We start from the raw sequence: 14,843 nt of genomic DNA on the forward strand, positions 1-14,843 counted from the left end.
CGGAAAACACAGGAATGGCCGTGCACCAACGTAACGCCTGCAAGCAAATGTGTTGTGATATTTATCTTTACGGCGTTTATCGATAAGGAACCCAGAAGAACTGGTCGTAATGGTATGTCACATCCACATATTAATTTGACATTCACGATTCGTTGATAGATGATTTTGCTGCCCGTAAAATGCGGGTTTCTTGCCATCCTCACGCGTAGCCTATGCTACACCAGAAATGGCATAATTTGCCTAAAACAACCCAGCCTTTGATTCCGATGTATATATCATATTAATGTTGCCTATTTGCTGTGTATTCTTTTTAAACAGTTCATATGCACGTCTACATTTCTCATTGTATTCTCTCGATTGTTTGAAATCACTCCGATAATTCACAGGCCAATTGTTAATGTATTATTATTATCATCTTAAATTGTCTTTGGTTTTTATTACAGTACGGATTTGTAAATCACGCATTGGAACTTCTTGTATTAAGAAATTATGGTCCAGAGGTGTGGGAAGATATCAAGTAAGTGGGGAAGATATTTTATCGATTACATTTAATACACCTATTTATCACTACTATATTGTAATGTATAGGGCCTTGAAGAAAAGTTTTTTGCAATAGGCCCTACTAAAATCCGTGTACTGTAACCTAACCTATTTGAAATGCCATTGCTCAGCATACCCCTTTATTAACGTCAAAAACGTGGGGAGTTATTAAATACTTGACAGCATTGAGGCTGTTTCAGCATCAATACTTGTAGCCTAGTAACGACATTGTGTCAAAAAAAATGTTACATCCCAATTTGGACATGGTCTTTAAAACGAATTAGCATAATGTATCACGTTCTGGTGATAACTGGACAGACATTTTGGCACTGACATACAGTTCTAATATTTTTTTTTGCATTATGTCAACAAACCCTTTTATCTACGGGCTCAAATATTTGGCTAGGTCCAAGTTTATTTTTCATCTACGTTCCTCAGTGTCCCAGACTTGACCCAAGCTTTAAAAAACAAAGACACATCTGCCTTTGACATTTTGGAAAAATCTGTCAATTTTTCACACACAGAAAAACTTGCTGCCACACACTATTAATGTCCAATGTTTACAGTGCTGACCTAATTCTCATTATTTGTGCATCATTAATCAGTCCTGATGTGCTTTCAAATCTTGTAGCTTTTGGAAAATATATCTTTCTATATTAACTGAAAACATTTGTAGTCATTTTTACCTCACTTGGTTTATTTGCTCAGCTGTCACAAGTTCTTAGAAAAGGGTTGCTTGCCAAGCAGTTTTGTTTATTCAGATCAACTGGTAATCAGGTCATAGATCTCATTAGATGTGTAACAGGCCTGTTTATTTTCTGCCAAGTTCTTTTCATATTCCTTTCCAAATATAGATAGCCTTTCAGAGGAGTTCACGCTTGGATGCACTTTACATTTCTATTCTGATTGAGGATGCAGTGTAAATATGCTATACATCTCCTTGTTGTAACAGTATCACAGTTGTAACAGATGTGAATTATGTGAGGTACTGTGTACTTGAGGTAACATTGATTTTATTATGTTTTTATTTGTTTTATGTCTCGCAACCAAGTGCATGATATTTCTCTTAGCATTTTTGGTAAACTTGGTATCAAATGTACAGTTAATCGCCGTATAACATGTGAAGTAAAGCACACTTGGTCCTACCTTACAGTACACTTGGTCCTGTGCCTTACAGGACCAAGTGTACTGTACCTTACTGTAAATTAAGTGTAGAAGTGCGTGTGTCAGTTGGTTTGAGGAGCAGTGATGGTGTTCAGTGATAGAAGAATACCTCATAGCAATTGGGATAAAGTGTGATGTCTTGGTGGACAATGATCCATAGCGCCTCCCAGAGGATAGGAGCTTGGAGAGATGGTGTTGTTAAATCCCCAACGAAATGTCAACAGGAGGGAGGCCCAGCTTGATGTGGAGGGTCAATTCCTGGTCAGAATCATATATGATGACGCAAAAACGTACGACCTTGTTGCAGCTGCCAGTAAAGTTCTCAGTAAGTACAGTGCACGTGAATGTTTTTTTTATAACATCAAATGCCTTCCCAAGTTTTTAAGTAACTTTTAAATACAGTAAATACATATTTTTTTTCATCTTACAGAGATTAACGCTGGTGACATCCTGCAAATGTTTGGAAAGATGTTTTTTGAGTTTTGCCAAGAGTCTGGATACGACACCATCCTTCGTGTTTTAGGGTCTAATGTCCGTGAGTTCCTGCAGGTAAATAGTAATACAAGCTCTGACAAGTACGCAAGTCAAATGTTAAGTATTTGATTCAACTCTGAGTTGGCATGTACTATATGGGATTGAAGTAATATAGTATGAAGCATTACTAATGCAAAAAAATATACCAATATTCAACCAGGTTTTGCTCATCTGTTCTACTAAGGTTTTCTACATAGCATAGAAGTGGAAACTTGGGTTCATCAGAACGGTTATGAAGGTTCAATAACAGGAATGTTCACAAATTGTCTCCAGAATCTGGATGCTCTTCATGACCACTTGGGGACCATCTACCCTGGGATGAGGGCTCCATCCTTCCGCTGCACGGATGCGGAGAAAGGAAACAACCTGATCCTTCACTACTACTCGGAGCGCGAAGGCCTCCAGGACATTGTCATCGGCATCATCAAGACTGTGGCCCAGCAGATCCACGGAACTGAGATAGAAATGAAGGTCTGCTTTGTGTTCAGAGTAGGCTTATATCTGTGGGTCGGGGTCGTCAACATGGTAATCAGGCTGAAATGAGGTTTGATGCAGGTTCTCTTTACACTAAGCGTTTATAATGATATATCATTGTTAGACTAACTGTGATATTACTCTATTATAGGAGAATATTCGCCATTTATATTTCTAAATTAGCACCGCCAACCACAATGTACGGCAAGATAAGAAACAATCCTTTCCTCCAGTATGATTGCCTCCTCGTTTTCAGACAAAAGCTTTACCACTGTAATAGTTAATCATATCTTAGATAAGGCACCATGTCTTGGTTGCCTCTTCCCAGGCCTTGTGTGAAAATGAAAGCACTGAATTGACAGACACACCAAATGTGACACCCGGTTTCTGGAAATGTTAGCCAGGGTTGCCACGGCAACGATGCGCACAGAGACACAGTATTGACGTCAACGTGTCCTGTGCCCAGTAACCCTCTTAACAACATCTCAGTTTTTTTTTATAGTTTTTTTTTACTAGTCACCAAATCCTTCACAATCTCACAATGGGAAAGAACATCAGATAGGACTTGGGGAATACTGTAAACTAAAACCTAAAAAGCTTTGATTGCTAAAAACCACTTAACTATAAGCTCTTAACTTTATACTCAATCAACTTACTGTAAAGGCATCCCTGTCTAGCATTCACTACAGTAGGTGGGTCTAAAAGCTAGTATTCTATCCACAATGCATCTTCTAACAATCCTTTTTTAAATAACAGATATCTATTTCCTTCGCAGTAATTCTTGTTGCTGACATCCATGTAGAAATGACTACTTAAAAAAAGTGTTGTGTACCAACGTCCTCCCTTCAGGTTATCCAGCACAAGAGTGAGGAGTGCGACCACATCAAGTTCCTGATTGAGGAGAAGGACTCTGAGGAGGAGGCTTTCTATGAGGACCTGGACGGCTTTGAAGAGAACGGGACACAGGAGACTAGGATCAGCCCCTACACCTTCTGCAAAGCTTTCCCCTTCCACCTCATGTTTGACAAGGACTTGATGCTCACGCAATGCGGGAATGCCATATACCGCGTCCTGCCGCAGGTGTGGGTTTGAAATCAAGCAATCCTGGGAGTACACCATCCTAGTCGAGTTTAACTAAAAGGTTTTTTCTGGGAATGTCATAAAACCCACCCTTGCATTAATGTGCTATCAACATATCTGTCCTGATACTGTAACTAGCACTAAGAGTTCAATGCTGTAATCAGTTCACTAAGCAGATTTCGACAAGGACAACTTGGTTTTTGGAAGATTGAGATTTGTGTGTGTTTTTGTTATGCTTCTCAGCTCCAGCCTGGGACATGTAATCTCCCATCTGTGTTCTCCCTGGTGCGCCCTCACATTGACTTCAGTTTCCACGGAATCCTCTCACACATCAACACAGTCTTCGTCCTTCGCAGCATGGTACGTCAAATCGAAAGAAAAAATGATAAATACAAATAAGTAAATCCATTCAGTCTCGGTCGTAAGAATAAATAGCAACTGGCAGATAAAGACCTAAGGGTATAGAGTTATGTTTTGATTTACTGACGGACTATTAATAAGGGCTGGTTTGTTGTAGAATCAGGGATCAATAGGAGGATTCACATAAAAGGCTTAGTAACATGTTATCTTCAGACTGTACATCAAAGATTCCATCAGCCAATTGCGTACAATAACAAAGAGTGCTTTAATTCATTGTGTGGCATATTTCTTGCTTCTTTTTCTGTGGTTGGTTGTTGTCCTGCCAGGAGGGCCTTCTCAATGTGGAAACCCTGGAGAGTGAGGACGAGCTAACAGGAGTGGAGATCAGCTGCCTCAGGTTAAAGGGACAGATGATTTACTTGCCTGAGGCGGAGAACATCCTATTCCTCTGCTCTCCCAGGTGGGCTACTGTCGGCTCTCTGTCTATGATCAATGTGGTTTCACAATGTCCAATGAGATCATTTATATGAACAGTTTGGAAAAATTGAACATTTCTCAACTGTCATGTTTTCGATACCTCACAATGAACCACTGAAGGGTACTGTTTTTTCTCTTTTTTTAAAAAGCCATTCAAGACATAAAAAAGGATCTTCTGGTAGTGGGTGACCCCTGTCACCTCTTCGCTCTCCTTACCCTGAACCTAATGACACCTCTCCATCAGGAGCTGGTCTAATGGTGCAGTGATGTGTTTTGCATCACTGCGAGAGATGTGCCTCTGGAGGTCTTTGAAGCTGACATAAGTTTTAAATCGGACCTCTTAAAATGTGGTATTAAATTCTACCTACAGTATGACTACATGGTAATGATTCAGTGGCTAAGAAAGAACTCTGCCGCTCATTTTCTGATCATCAGCCATTATGTGTGTCATCAGCGTGATGAACTTGGATGACCTGACGCGCCGGGGGCTCTACCTGAGTGACATCCCGCTCCATGACGCCACGCGGGACCTGGTGCTTCTCGGGGAGCAGTTCCGTGAGGAGTACAAGCTGACGCAGGAGCTGGAGATACTGACAGATCGTCTGCAGCACACGCTCAGAGCCCTGGAGGATGAGAAGAAGAAGACGGACAGGTCAGGATAACACGTGTCAGCTCAGAACCAGACATCAGACATCATCTAAGGCCATGACGGCCTCTTAGACACAGACATGTAAACACGGACACGGCAGGAAATATGGGTTAGGGCTTACATTTTTAAAGAGATGTCTCACTATTACATTCAAAACGCAACCTTTTTCAACGAGATACCCCAAACAGCTCTTGAAGGATTTTCCAGGAAGTTTCTACAAGAGGGACAGTTGATGAAACCTTAATGATGATTAAGTGAGAATAGAGCCTCATGCACATCCAATTCAGTTCTAGATGCTAGACTACTTTAAAAACTTTTAAATCAACAATCTGCCCTATCTTAGCATTACCTCAACATTTTACTGTCGCCCAAATATAGCTCTGTTTACAGTGCAAAGGGCCTGTAGAGAGAGCACCCTTCCCCCGGCATCCAGGAGGAGTTTATCTCCAGCGGTTCAGCTCACTCAGAGTGCTCTGAAGTGTTCAGGGGTCAAAGGCATGAGGTCAAAAGTTAGGAACGCAGTAGCAAATACAAATCTGTGTAAATACACCACCAGAAAACGCCACCAGCTGTTTGGGCTAGCCAATCCCCCAAAAATCCTTTTTCTCAGTAGAATCGAGATTTCGTCTGCATCTCGTTTGAGGTGGAAGTGAAATGTCACAGCAATTCAGGCCATGTCAACGGAAGTCTAGTGAAGTGGAACACAGAGGAAACTCTCCATTAAAACTGCTAGTCGTAGCGTTGCTCTCCTCTTCCAGCGACAGGCTTGATCCTCACTTTTATTATAATTCCTTGAGCGGGCTCTGGGGCTGAACAGGTCTGGGGAGATGAGTCAGACTCAACATTGATTAAGGTTCCTGTCACAACGCTTCGGGGACACGGTACACTGATTGCCTTTTTTTTTTCATTGCTTTTTTTCCAACAGCATTTTAAGACAGCGTGGAGTTGGATGCAAGTGTGTGAAGACAAACATACATAGACAGACATTAAGTGCAAATTGGCCTCAGGGCTCGGCGTTCTCTTGCCAAAACATCTTCTCACTGTATTGGGTCCAGCTGGTGCATTCTCTCTGAAAGGCCAAAGACTCCTTAATAAAAAAAGCTGTGACTTGATGAGATCTTGGCTCGCCTTGCTCTTGAGTTGTAGAGAATACCAGAGAACTGAGGTGCTATAGGAAGACATTTTGTGTGAGGGAATCTGTGTGCGTCATGTGCCCTGTAATGCTGATGCATCATTTAGGACATTTTTGGTGGTTGACAGACAGCCATAATTCAAAGCAGTTGCTATAGTGATGAGCAACACCTTCCTCATTTAAGAGCAGCTTGTGCAAAGACATGTCCTAAAATGGATGAGAGAATGGGAATGTTATTGAATTTACCCTGATTGAGGACTCAGTGTTACTCACTGCCCTTTGTTGACCACCAAAATCAAACAGAATTAAATCACAAATACCCCAAAATAGTGAAAGGTTTTCTGCAGTTTTCCATCAATGTCAAGCCAAATTATAACATTCTTTCAAGACACAAATACTGGAATACAACAAAATGCCCTTCCCCCATTTTTGTCTTTCCATATTTCCTCGACTGTAGGTTGCTTTATTCGGTTCTGCCTCCATCTGTTGCAAACGAACTGCGACACCAGAGACCGGTGTCAGCCAAGCGCTACGACAACGTGACCATCCTCTTCAGTGGTATTGTGGGATTCAACGCCTTCTGCAGCAAGCATGCCTCAGCCGAGGGTGCCATCAAGATAGTCAACCTGCTCAACGATGTATACACTCGTTTTGACATCTTGACCGATTCTCGGAAGAACCCTTACGTATACAAGGTTGGGAGTTTTTCTTTTCAAGATACATCTAACTTACATTCACGCCAGTTACTGTTTTGCTGCTTGCTGATCTTTAATATCCGATATCCTTTCAATGAAAAACTAATGAAATCAATGACTCAGACACCATTAGGTCTCATTAGAATGGCTTTACCCTTCAACTACAGTCTTATTTTAAGTGAGGGCGGCATTTTATAGCCTCGCTGCACCAGATTTACATTCTAGGCTTTCAGACAAGAATGCACTTTAAGAAGTCAAACAAACCTTACTACGGACAAGAGATGGGTTTCTGCCACTGGGTCACCAAAATAAGTAATATTTACATTACAACCTTAATGACTAGGTGGTCCGAGGTTTTAACTGGCTCCTAAGAGCCGCTGAATGTCTATAAGCTGACGTAAGTGTTTAAGTGTTTGTCTCAAGAAGTCTCTCCTTGCATATTCCTGGACGGGGGATTTTGAGAGCTCCTATTGTCAGCTTCTGAAGGCGTCATGGTCATGCCAGAGCCCAAAAATGAAGCTGTTGTATTGTGTACACCTCACGTCCTCTTTGACACCAAGATCCTTGTAGGAGTTTCTTACACTACAGCAGCATTTGAATGGAGCGGTTATGACATTTAACTTTTATCCCACTGTTTGATTTGACCAAAATTATGTTGGTATGTGTTTGGAGTCATTGTTTGGTTTCAAGCAACAGAAAAAACAACATCGAACAAAAGCACTTACACACACACATATATATATATATATGTTTCTCTCTTGCAGGTAGAGACGGTGGGTGATAAGTATATGACAGTCAGTGGCCTACCCGAGCCATGCACGCATCACGCCCAGTCTATCTGTCACCTGGCCCTGGACATGATGGAGATAGCAGGACAGGTCAAAGTGGATGAGGAACCAGTGCAGGTGCGGATGAAATACATGTTGCCGTCTCTCCAAACAGTGATCATTGATATGAGTCTAGTTTCTAGCCTCATCCAATGGGATTTATCCATCAGCCTTATTAGCTTCATTCTATTTTGCCATTGCTTCTTAACAAACAAGGTTTTAAATATTTCAGAATCTGAATATCTTCCACAATGTGTTCTTCATAAGTGGGAAAGCCATTCAAAATGGCACTGTGCACATTTCCACTCTGCATACCCTAGCAGCTGTAACTGATGTGAAACAGCGGACCTTTGTTTAACTGATGGGTCGAGTTTGTTATTGTATCAGTGACTGTTGGGAGACTTAGCATTGGAAACTCTCGTCTTGTGGTTAACAAAAGCCTGTTTATTACGCCCATGGCATTGGTGGGGGTGGGGGACCCGGTTTGGCTGAAGAAACAACCTGAAATCATGTCTCTACGATCCACTATCATATGTCTAAAAATAGGTCCCACGTTACCTTTCTCCAAAGCCTTTACTGTTGAACTTGTATTCAACTGTACAGGCTGTCTTGAAGTCAACAAGAGACACAAATAGATTTCGTTGAATGGAAGGGTCTGGATTTTGGCTTTGGTTGAGGCTTGTTCTCTGCCACTGTCATTGAGAGTTTCATACAGTTTTCCAACCAATAAAAAGCAGACATCCTTAAATCAGCAAAGGTGTTAGGAAACAAACTAATCCTGACTATTGAATAATTACAATAGCAAAGTGCTTCCCCCACCAAAACATGGTGTTTTTCCTTCAAGCAGCACAAAGGAATGGGATGTTAGGTTAGTGTGTAGATAAGACTGGTAAACACTCAACAAACCAGACCAGTTGTCATGTCTTGTGTTTATCCTTAGTCTTTGTGGGACACAAATCACCACCGTGGTTTAATGTTCCTTTACAACAAAGATGTAAATGTCCTAACTGGAGCTTCAAACCTATGTGTAAACAGTCGATTTACTATACACGGTTTGTTCTAAAATGCCTGACCTTTGAGATGTTCAGACAGGAGTCACATGGTGCTCAGCCTGTTAAATGGCAGGTGGCTGCTGGAACACCACCAAATGCCTCAACAGATTGTTGGAATGAATTCCTGTGTTTTCCTGCCAAATGTAGCTTCAATAGACATACACACACAGATCCTCGGGTGACAGTGTTTTGGGTATTGTGTCATTTCGCCAGTGTCAAAACAACTGCGAGCTGACTTTAAATCGTGACAGGTACGTCAACAACATGGCGAAGACACAAAGTGCGAAACACTAATTTTTCCTGATTACTCAGTCCTTTTTGATCCCCTCCTCTATCTATTCTCCAGATAACAATTGGGATCCACACAGGGGAGGTGGTTACAGGAGTGATTGGACAGAGGATGCCACGCTACTGCTTGTTTGGGAACACCGTCAACCTCACCAGCAGAACGGAGACCACGGGAGACAAGGGCAGGATCAACGTTTCTGAATACACATACAGGTAAGAGCGAGGATGTTCCCTTTTGTTGCGCTGTACAACACGGCCCACATGGTCAACAGTGGACCTGCAGGATGTTCAGGTGAAGTTGTCGCAACAGTTCACTGACAAAATTGTGATACAAGGCAAGAACAAAAAATAAAAACTCTCTTTCATTTCAGGTGTCTGCAGTCTGCAGAGAATGCCGACCCCCAGTTCCACCTGGAGTACCGAGGACCAGTCACCATGAAGGGAAAGAAGGAACCCATGAAAGTGTGGTTCCTGTCGCGCAAGAACTCTGAGGCTGACGTGGGATCTTCTACGGTGCCTGTTCACGTCTGAGAATCTGCTGTCGATGCTGTAGACAATACTTAAATCAATTATTCACACAGAAATGCTCATATTTATGTGTCTAATGTTTCTTATTAGTTTGATATAGAATGTTTTAACTGTTTTGATGTAAACACAATCATGTCAACATAGGGTACACTGTTAAATAGAGGGCTCACAAAATTGCCAAATAGCAACTAGTATTTTGGTAGTCTTGATTTCTCTGTCCATTGTGTCAAAATTGCAATATGCACATGTAGTATGTTCTGAGTCGCACACTGTATGTCTTACATTCAGTACAACTAATTCTACCAATACTATATATTTTTTTCTGTCAAGGTATTCTGAAGTATGTTTTTCTGCTTACAGTATTGTTGAACTGGTATATTTATTTATTGCATGCAAGACAAATTATTATTTAAGTATCACAGATGTATGTAAAAGTATTTTATGGTTCTCAGCCAGTTAGAATATACATTTTGTAAATGTTTATTTTAATTCACAATTTCCTGACCAGTAGTAAATAGTTATTTTTTTGCAAAGCATTTGTGTGGTCTTGGACATTAAGTGTTCACCCTCACTAGCTTTCTATTTATATTCTCACTCTCAAAACCACTGTCATTGTGCCAAGTGCCTCACGAAGGAGTGTTGAGATGTATTCCCTCTGTATAAATACACCAACAAAAACTGTTTTGTGTTGAATAAAAATGAGGCAACCTGACCAATGATGTTATTGTTTGTTTTAAGCCACAAAGAAGAGCTGCTTCATTCCAATTCCTAAACAAATGTAACAAGCTTTACAAAGGAGTTATGGGAGAAAACCAGAATAGTCGTGAAATGTTAAGATAAATAAACTACAATGAGGATTGCACATAACAAAAAGTGACTAATGAGATTTTTGGAATGTCGATGTTCTCGTCAGTCATACAAAGGCTTAAGAAGGTACAGTAAACTTAGTGAAAGGATAAGGCATTGGGCACCTCCTGGTCGCCTGTTTCATGCTGAGGCCAAACAAAGATGCAAAGTCGATACCAGGGGCAGCTGCTAAAGCCAGTCCATGGTGTGAGAGGAAGTGGATGAATTGGCTCCCTGGTATGACTGTTGCCTGGTACTACACTAAAAAGATCTTACATCTAGTTTCAACCGAGGGAAGTTTAACACAAGACCCAGAGCTCCCAGGAACTACGTTTTAATGTTTTGCCAGTCCAATTCAGTGAGTCTGTAGAGGAAACGGGCCAAAGAAGTTAGAAAACATCAATACTTGGCTAACGTCAAGAAGTTGAAGCTCAAAGCTTGGGCTTCAAGATGGAAATAACCCATCACAATCTAGGGATTTGGTTTTCGGAGTTCCAAAATGTCACTATCATTAAGAAGAAAATCTAGAAAAATAGGTCCACTCAATGTGAAATTCCATCATTGTGGAGCTGGGTAGTTCAGCCCTCATCTCTCAGAGTGACCAATGTTCAGTGGTCATGTTTTCATGTAGTTCACCAAGACACTAAAATAAACCAATAAGCTTTGTGTATGCATGTCATGAGTGAACACCCTAAGGTATGTCTGAGGAAAAAGAATGTCTACTTTACAGCAGGGAGTCCAAGTACGACATCAACCTTTTGGCATGCCATTCCTTTGGACTTCATCACAGCAGTGAACCACAACATCATTCGGGTCATGCTTTGAAGCTTTACTCTTGTTTACCCTCAACTTGCTGATGCTGGCAACACTGACTGACACTGAGCACCGACAAAATACCAGGAAAAAAACCTACAGCAACAAGTACATTCCTTCTTTTTGAGCACATAACCCCCCCAAAATAATTATATATATATATATATTATATATATATATATATATATATATATATATTTATACTCATATATTTGACAAATGAGGAAGGAAAAGGGAGAAATACATGACTAGATCTGAGGAAATGTTCAAACGCTTCAAGCCATGCTGCTGGTAAATAATGCCTTTACAGTGCTGTCGTCTATAATAAATGACAGCTTGTAGAGTGCTGCACTCTAGTGTTATCGTGCTACTGTAGGTGTCAGCACACCTAAGGTTTCTCGAGCAGGCCAGCTAGACTTGTACTGTGCTGCAAACAGCCTGTGCGCCTCTGTTCTGATCTCTGCAGGTGCTTGGGATCCCAAACTCAAAAATTGATATCCACACAGAAACTTGATATCCACACAGTCCAAGTCCTTTGTTGGGGTGTATATACTATCTCAATTAAACTTTATACTATATCATTTACATTTACCGTACAGCAACAAGTAATACTACTACACTATACCTCACAGTGATTCTCTATATCTCCTATTGATTACACTCAAGCTGCACTTGAGTAGAAAGGTCTTGTTGAAAACCAACATTGTGAGTACAAGTACAAGTAAAGGTCACAGAGTTTGTCAACAGTAATTGTGCTCTGAGATTATCTCAGGGATAGCTTGGATAAAAAGGTGTTGTGTCATGTCTGTTTATAGGTGATTATAACACAGCACTGTCTGGCACTTTAGGACAGAGAGCTAAATAGAATATTGCAAAAATAGAAGGATTATTTTGCGGTTTGTCGAGTTCTTTACGGAAGCCTATTTGGGTGAGAAGAATTTTTTTTATGTATTGCAAACAGTTCTATAAAAAAGTATTTCTTTAGAAAGTCTGCTATGATATGCAGTGCATACAGTAAACAAAATGATTCAGTTTAGGAGGAGACATTGAAGAGTAAAAAACTGACCTGATTTAGTATTTCAGCATCAATAACTCGGGCATATGTTTTGGAAGATGATCTGCATTGGAATTATGTGTACTCGTTATCAGTTATACACTTCAAAGGTTCAGATTTCCACAACAAGGACAACCAGTGATGAATAACCATCAGACAATAAAAGGTCTCATTTATGGTTAAGTAGTGGAAACATTGAGGTTAAAGTTCCAAAGATGTGACAATATTGTAATGATCAGATAAATATTAAATCTAAAACAGATGCAAAATCAAGAGTCAAAGTCAAAGATGTGTAATCTGACCCACACCCATTCAGTGACCCCATGTATCCACAGATCTTTACAGTCCTACACAGATAAGATAGAGAGAACACTGAAGGTCAAGTCTGGAGTTGCTGCAAAAGCTCCTGCATGTCCTGTAAAGAAACATTTAGGTTAAACCTTAAAATAACAATGACAAGATAGCACTACATGCACAAAGCCCAGAAGACTGAGACCCAATTGAACATTTAGGGAGCTGAGGACTGAGAAAGATCAAGCCTTCTGTGTCATCACCAGAAGCTCTTTGGAAGGATCGGTCTTTGCACAAACCTGCAGAGTCCTTGGCAGCCTGAGTGCATGCTGTAATTTAACCAAAAATAGACATGAAACACTACGATATTTGTTTACATTTTGATTGAACCGTGAACTCAAATTGTTGAGGGGATGAGTTTAGTATTACATTTGAAACAAAGACATATCTTGACGAGTGGTCTCTGACTTTTGGACCCTTTACTGTATGTTAAAGACAAGACGAAGATGACAGTATAATACATGTGGTGCTTGGGATTGTTCGTTGCAATTAAACATAAGTTCTAGTTCTTCAACTTATCTGCATTGACTACATACATCAGTCTGCACCCCCCCCCCCCCCTCCCCACATACAAACACAATGTGCCCTGTGATCCTGATTACTACTGCATTCATATGTAATCAAAAACAAGTATGTGTAAAATTCTAAAGAATTTGAATTCAAGGATGTGCATCCCCTGGACTCCCTCAACAAAGGGCTTCTGGGTTCTCACAGAGGACAACAGTGTTTGTACCCCACTAAATACTGCCTAGGCTAGGTTTAGACAAGGGAAGTGTAGCCTATCACCCACTTTCCTAAGAGAACATGCACAAAGACATCAGAGACACACCCTGTGTAAACTGGCATGCTCTTTAACCACACATTGCTCAGGAAACTTGACATCTGCTCTTTTACTTAACTCTTTGCAAAAAGACAATTATGAAGTAAGGTATTTCAATTACTCTAATTACTTTATTTATCTGCAGCCAAAACGTTGCGTGGGGATGTGTTCGTGAGTGTAGCAGTCTATTGTATGGGATGTAGCCTTGAGGAACATGTATCCTGTGAGCTTTAAACAGCCACATCAGCATACTGTACAGATATCGGGAGAGATAAGGGGGTGAGCTAACCTGCGCCACACTTTAAAAGGGCAGGTCCAGTCTGAGACAAGTCATTCCTGCAAGCGTACAGTCGTTCACCTCACACAGCAATCATGGCCTTCAACGCAACTTGGAAAGTAGACCGCAATGACAACTATGAAAAGTTCATGGAACAAATGGGTAAGAATATGATTTATTTTTGTAACTAAGAAGGTTAGCATGCAGTGTGGGATTTATGGCAATCTTTAGTGGGATTTATGTATTTTTCATGAATCTACTTGGTATTACTTTTTCAAATAAGCCTACAAGTTTATTCTGTGTCAACACCCTGTGTGGACAACATTTTTTAACACTTTGCCAACTGAGTACGCTGCTCATGCTGGACTAGGCCAAACCTGCTAAACTGACCTACTGAATGATTTTAACGGGAGGCATTGGAAATGTTGACCGTATTCCTGCTCGCAGGTATCAACATGGTGAAGAGAAAGCTAGCCGCTCACGACAACCTCAAGATCATCATCGAGCAGACAGGGGACAAGTTTCACGTGAAGGAGAGCAGCGCCTTTCGTACGGTGGAGATAGACTTTACCCTGGGGGTGACCTTTGAATACAGCCTTGCAGATGGAACGGAGCTGTCGGTAAGTGACGTATGACATTATGCTCAGAGGGACCCTAATTCCTAAAACAAAGCATTTCAACACATGTTGAGTATGTATGACGATGCAACATTTTCAGCAGTTTAATACTAGCAGTAGAGTACAAGTAGTTTGAAATCCACATATAATTTGTAAAAATGTGCAATGTGCACAAGTAAAACATTATTATCTACTGTGAGAGGTTGATGTCCTCTGTATTTAGTCTACCATCACCCTTACCAAATCATTACCAAATAAATGATTT

At 40.8% G+C, this 14,843-nt stretch overlaps 3 protein-coding genes across 3 annotated transcripts in view; 2 read left to right on the forward strand and 1 right to left on the reverse strand.

Moving 5' to 3' along the window:
• On the forward strand, positions 1–10,512 carry gucy1b1 (guanylate cyclase 1 soluble subunit beta 1). The gene is made up of 13 exons (XM_084687708.1): positions 1–112; positions 444–517; positions 1,929–2,029; positions 2,135–2,253; positions 2,512–2,709; positions 3,562–3,792; positions 4,036–4,152; positions 4,479–4,612; positions 5,084–5,281; positions 6,868–7,105; positions 7,870–8,010; positions 9,331–9,485; positions 9,644–10,512. The coding sequence occupies exons 1-13, from the start codon at positions 110–112 to the stop codon at positions 9,801–9,803; spliced, it is 1,869 nt and encodes a 622-aa protein (XP_084543834.1). The 5' UTR covers positions 1–109; the 3' UTR covers positions 9,804–10,512.
• usp53b (ubiquitin specific peptidase 53b) overlaps positions 3,033–14,843 on the reverse strand; it is a 27,891-nt gene continuing 16,080 nt past the window's right edge. Inside the window, exons 19-20 of the transcript XR_014741019.1 lie at positions 5,124–5,252; positions 3,033–4,140 (exon numbers count right to left, since the gene is read on the reverse strand). The gene's annotated coding sequence lies outside the window, so the exon portion shown is untranslated. The remainder of the gene's footprint in view (positions 4,141–5,123; positions 5,253–14,843) is intronic.
• The window catches only part of fabp2 (fatty acid binding protein 2, intestinal), a 1,451-nt gene continuing 595 nt past the window's right edge, over positions 13,988–14,843 (forward strand). Inside the window, exons 1-2 of the mRNA XM_084687729.1 lie at positions 13,988–14,123; positions 14,409–14,581. Coding sequence (XP_084543855.1) covers positions 14,057–14,123; positions 14,409–14,581 — 240 coding nt within the window. The 5' untranslated portion in view covers positions 13,988–14,056. The remainder of the gene's footprint in view (positions 14,124–14,408; positions 14,582–14,843) is intronic.

This window comes from Hypomesus nipponensis, chromosome 22, assembly GCF_054491055.1.
Source record: "Hypomesus nipponensis isolate SF chromosome 22, ASM5449105v1, whole genome shotgun sequence".
Taxonomy (NCBI): domain Eukaryota; kingdom Metazoa; phylum Chordata; class Actinopteri; order Osmeriformes; family Osmeridae; genus Hypomesus; species Hypomesus nipponensis.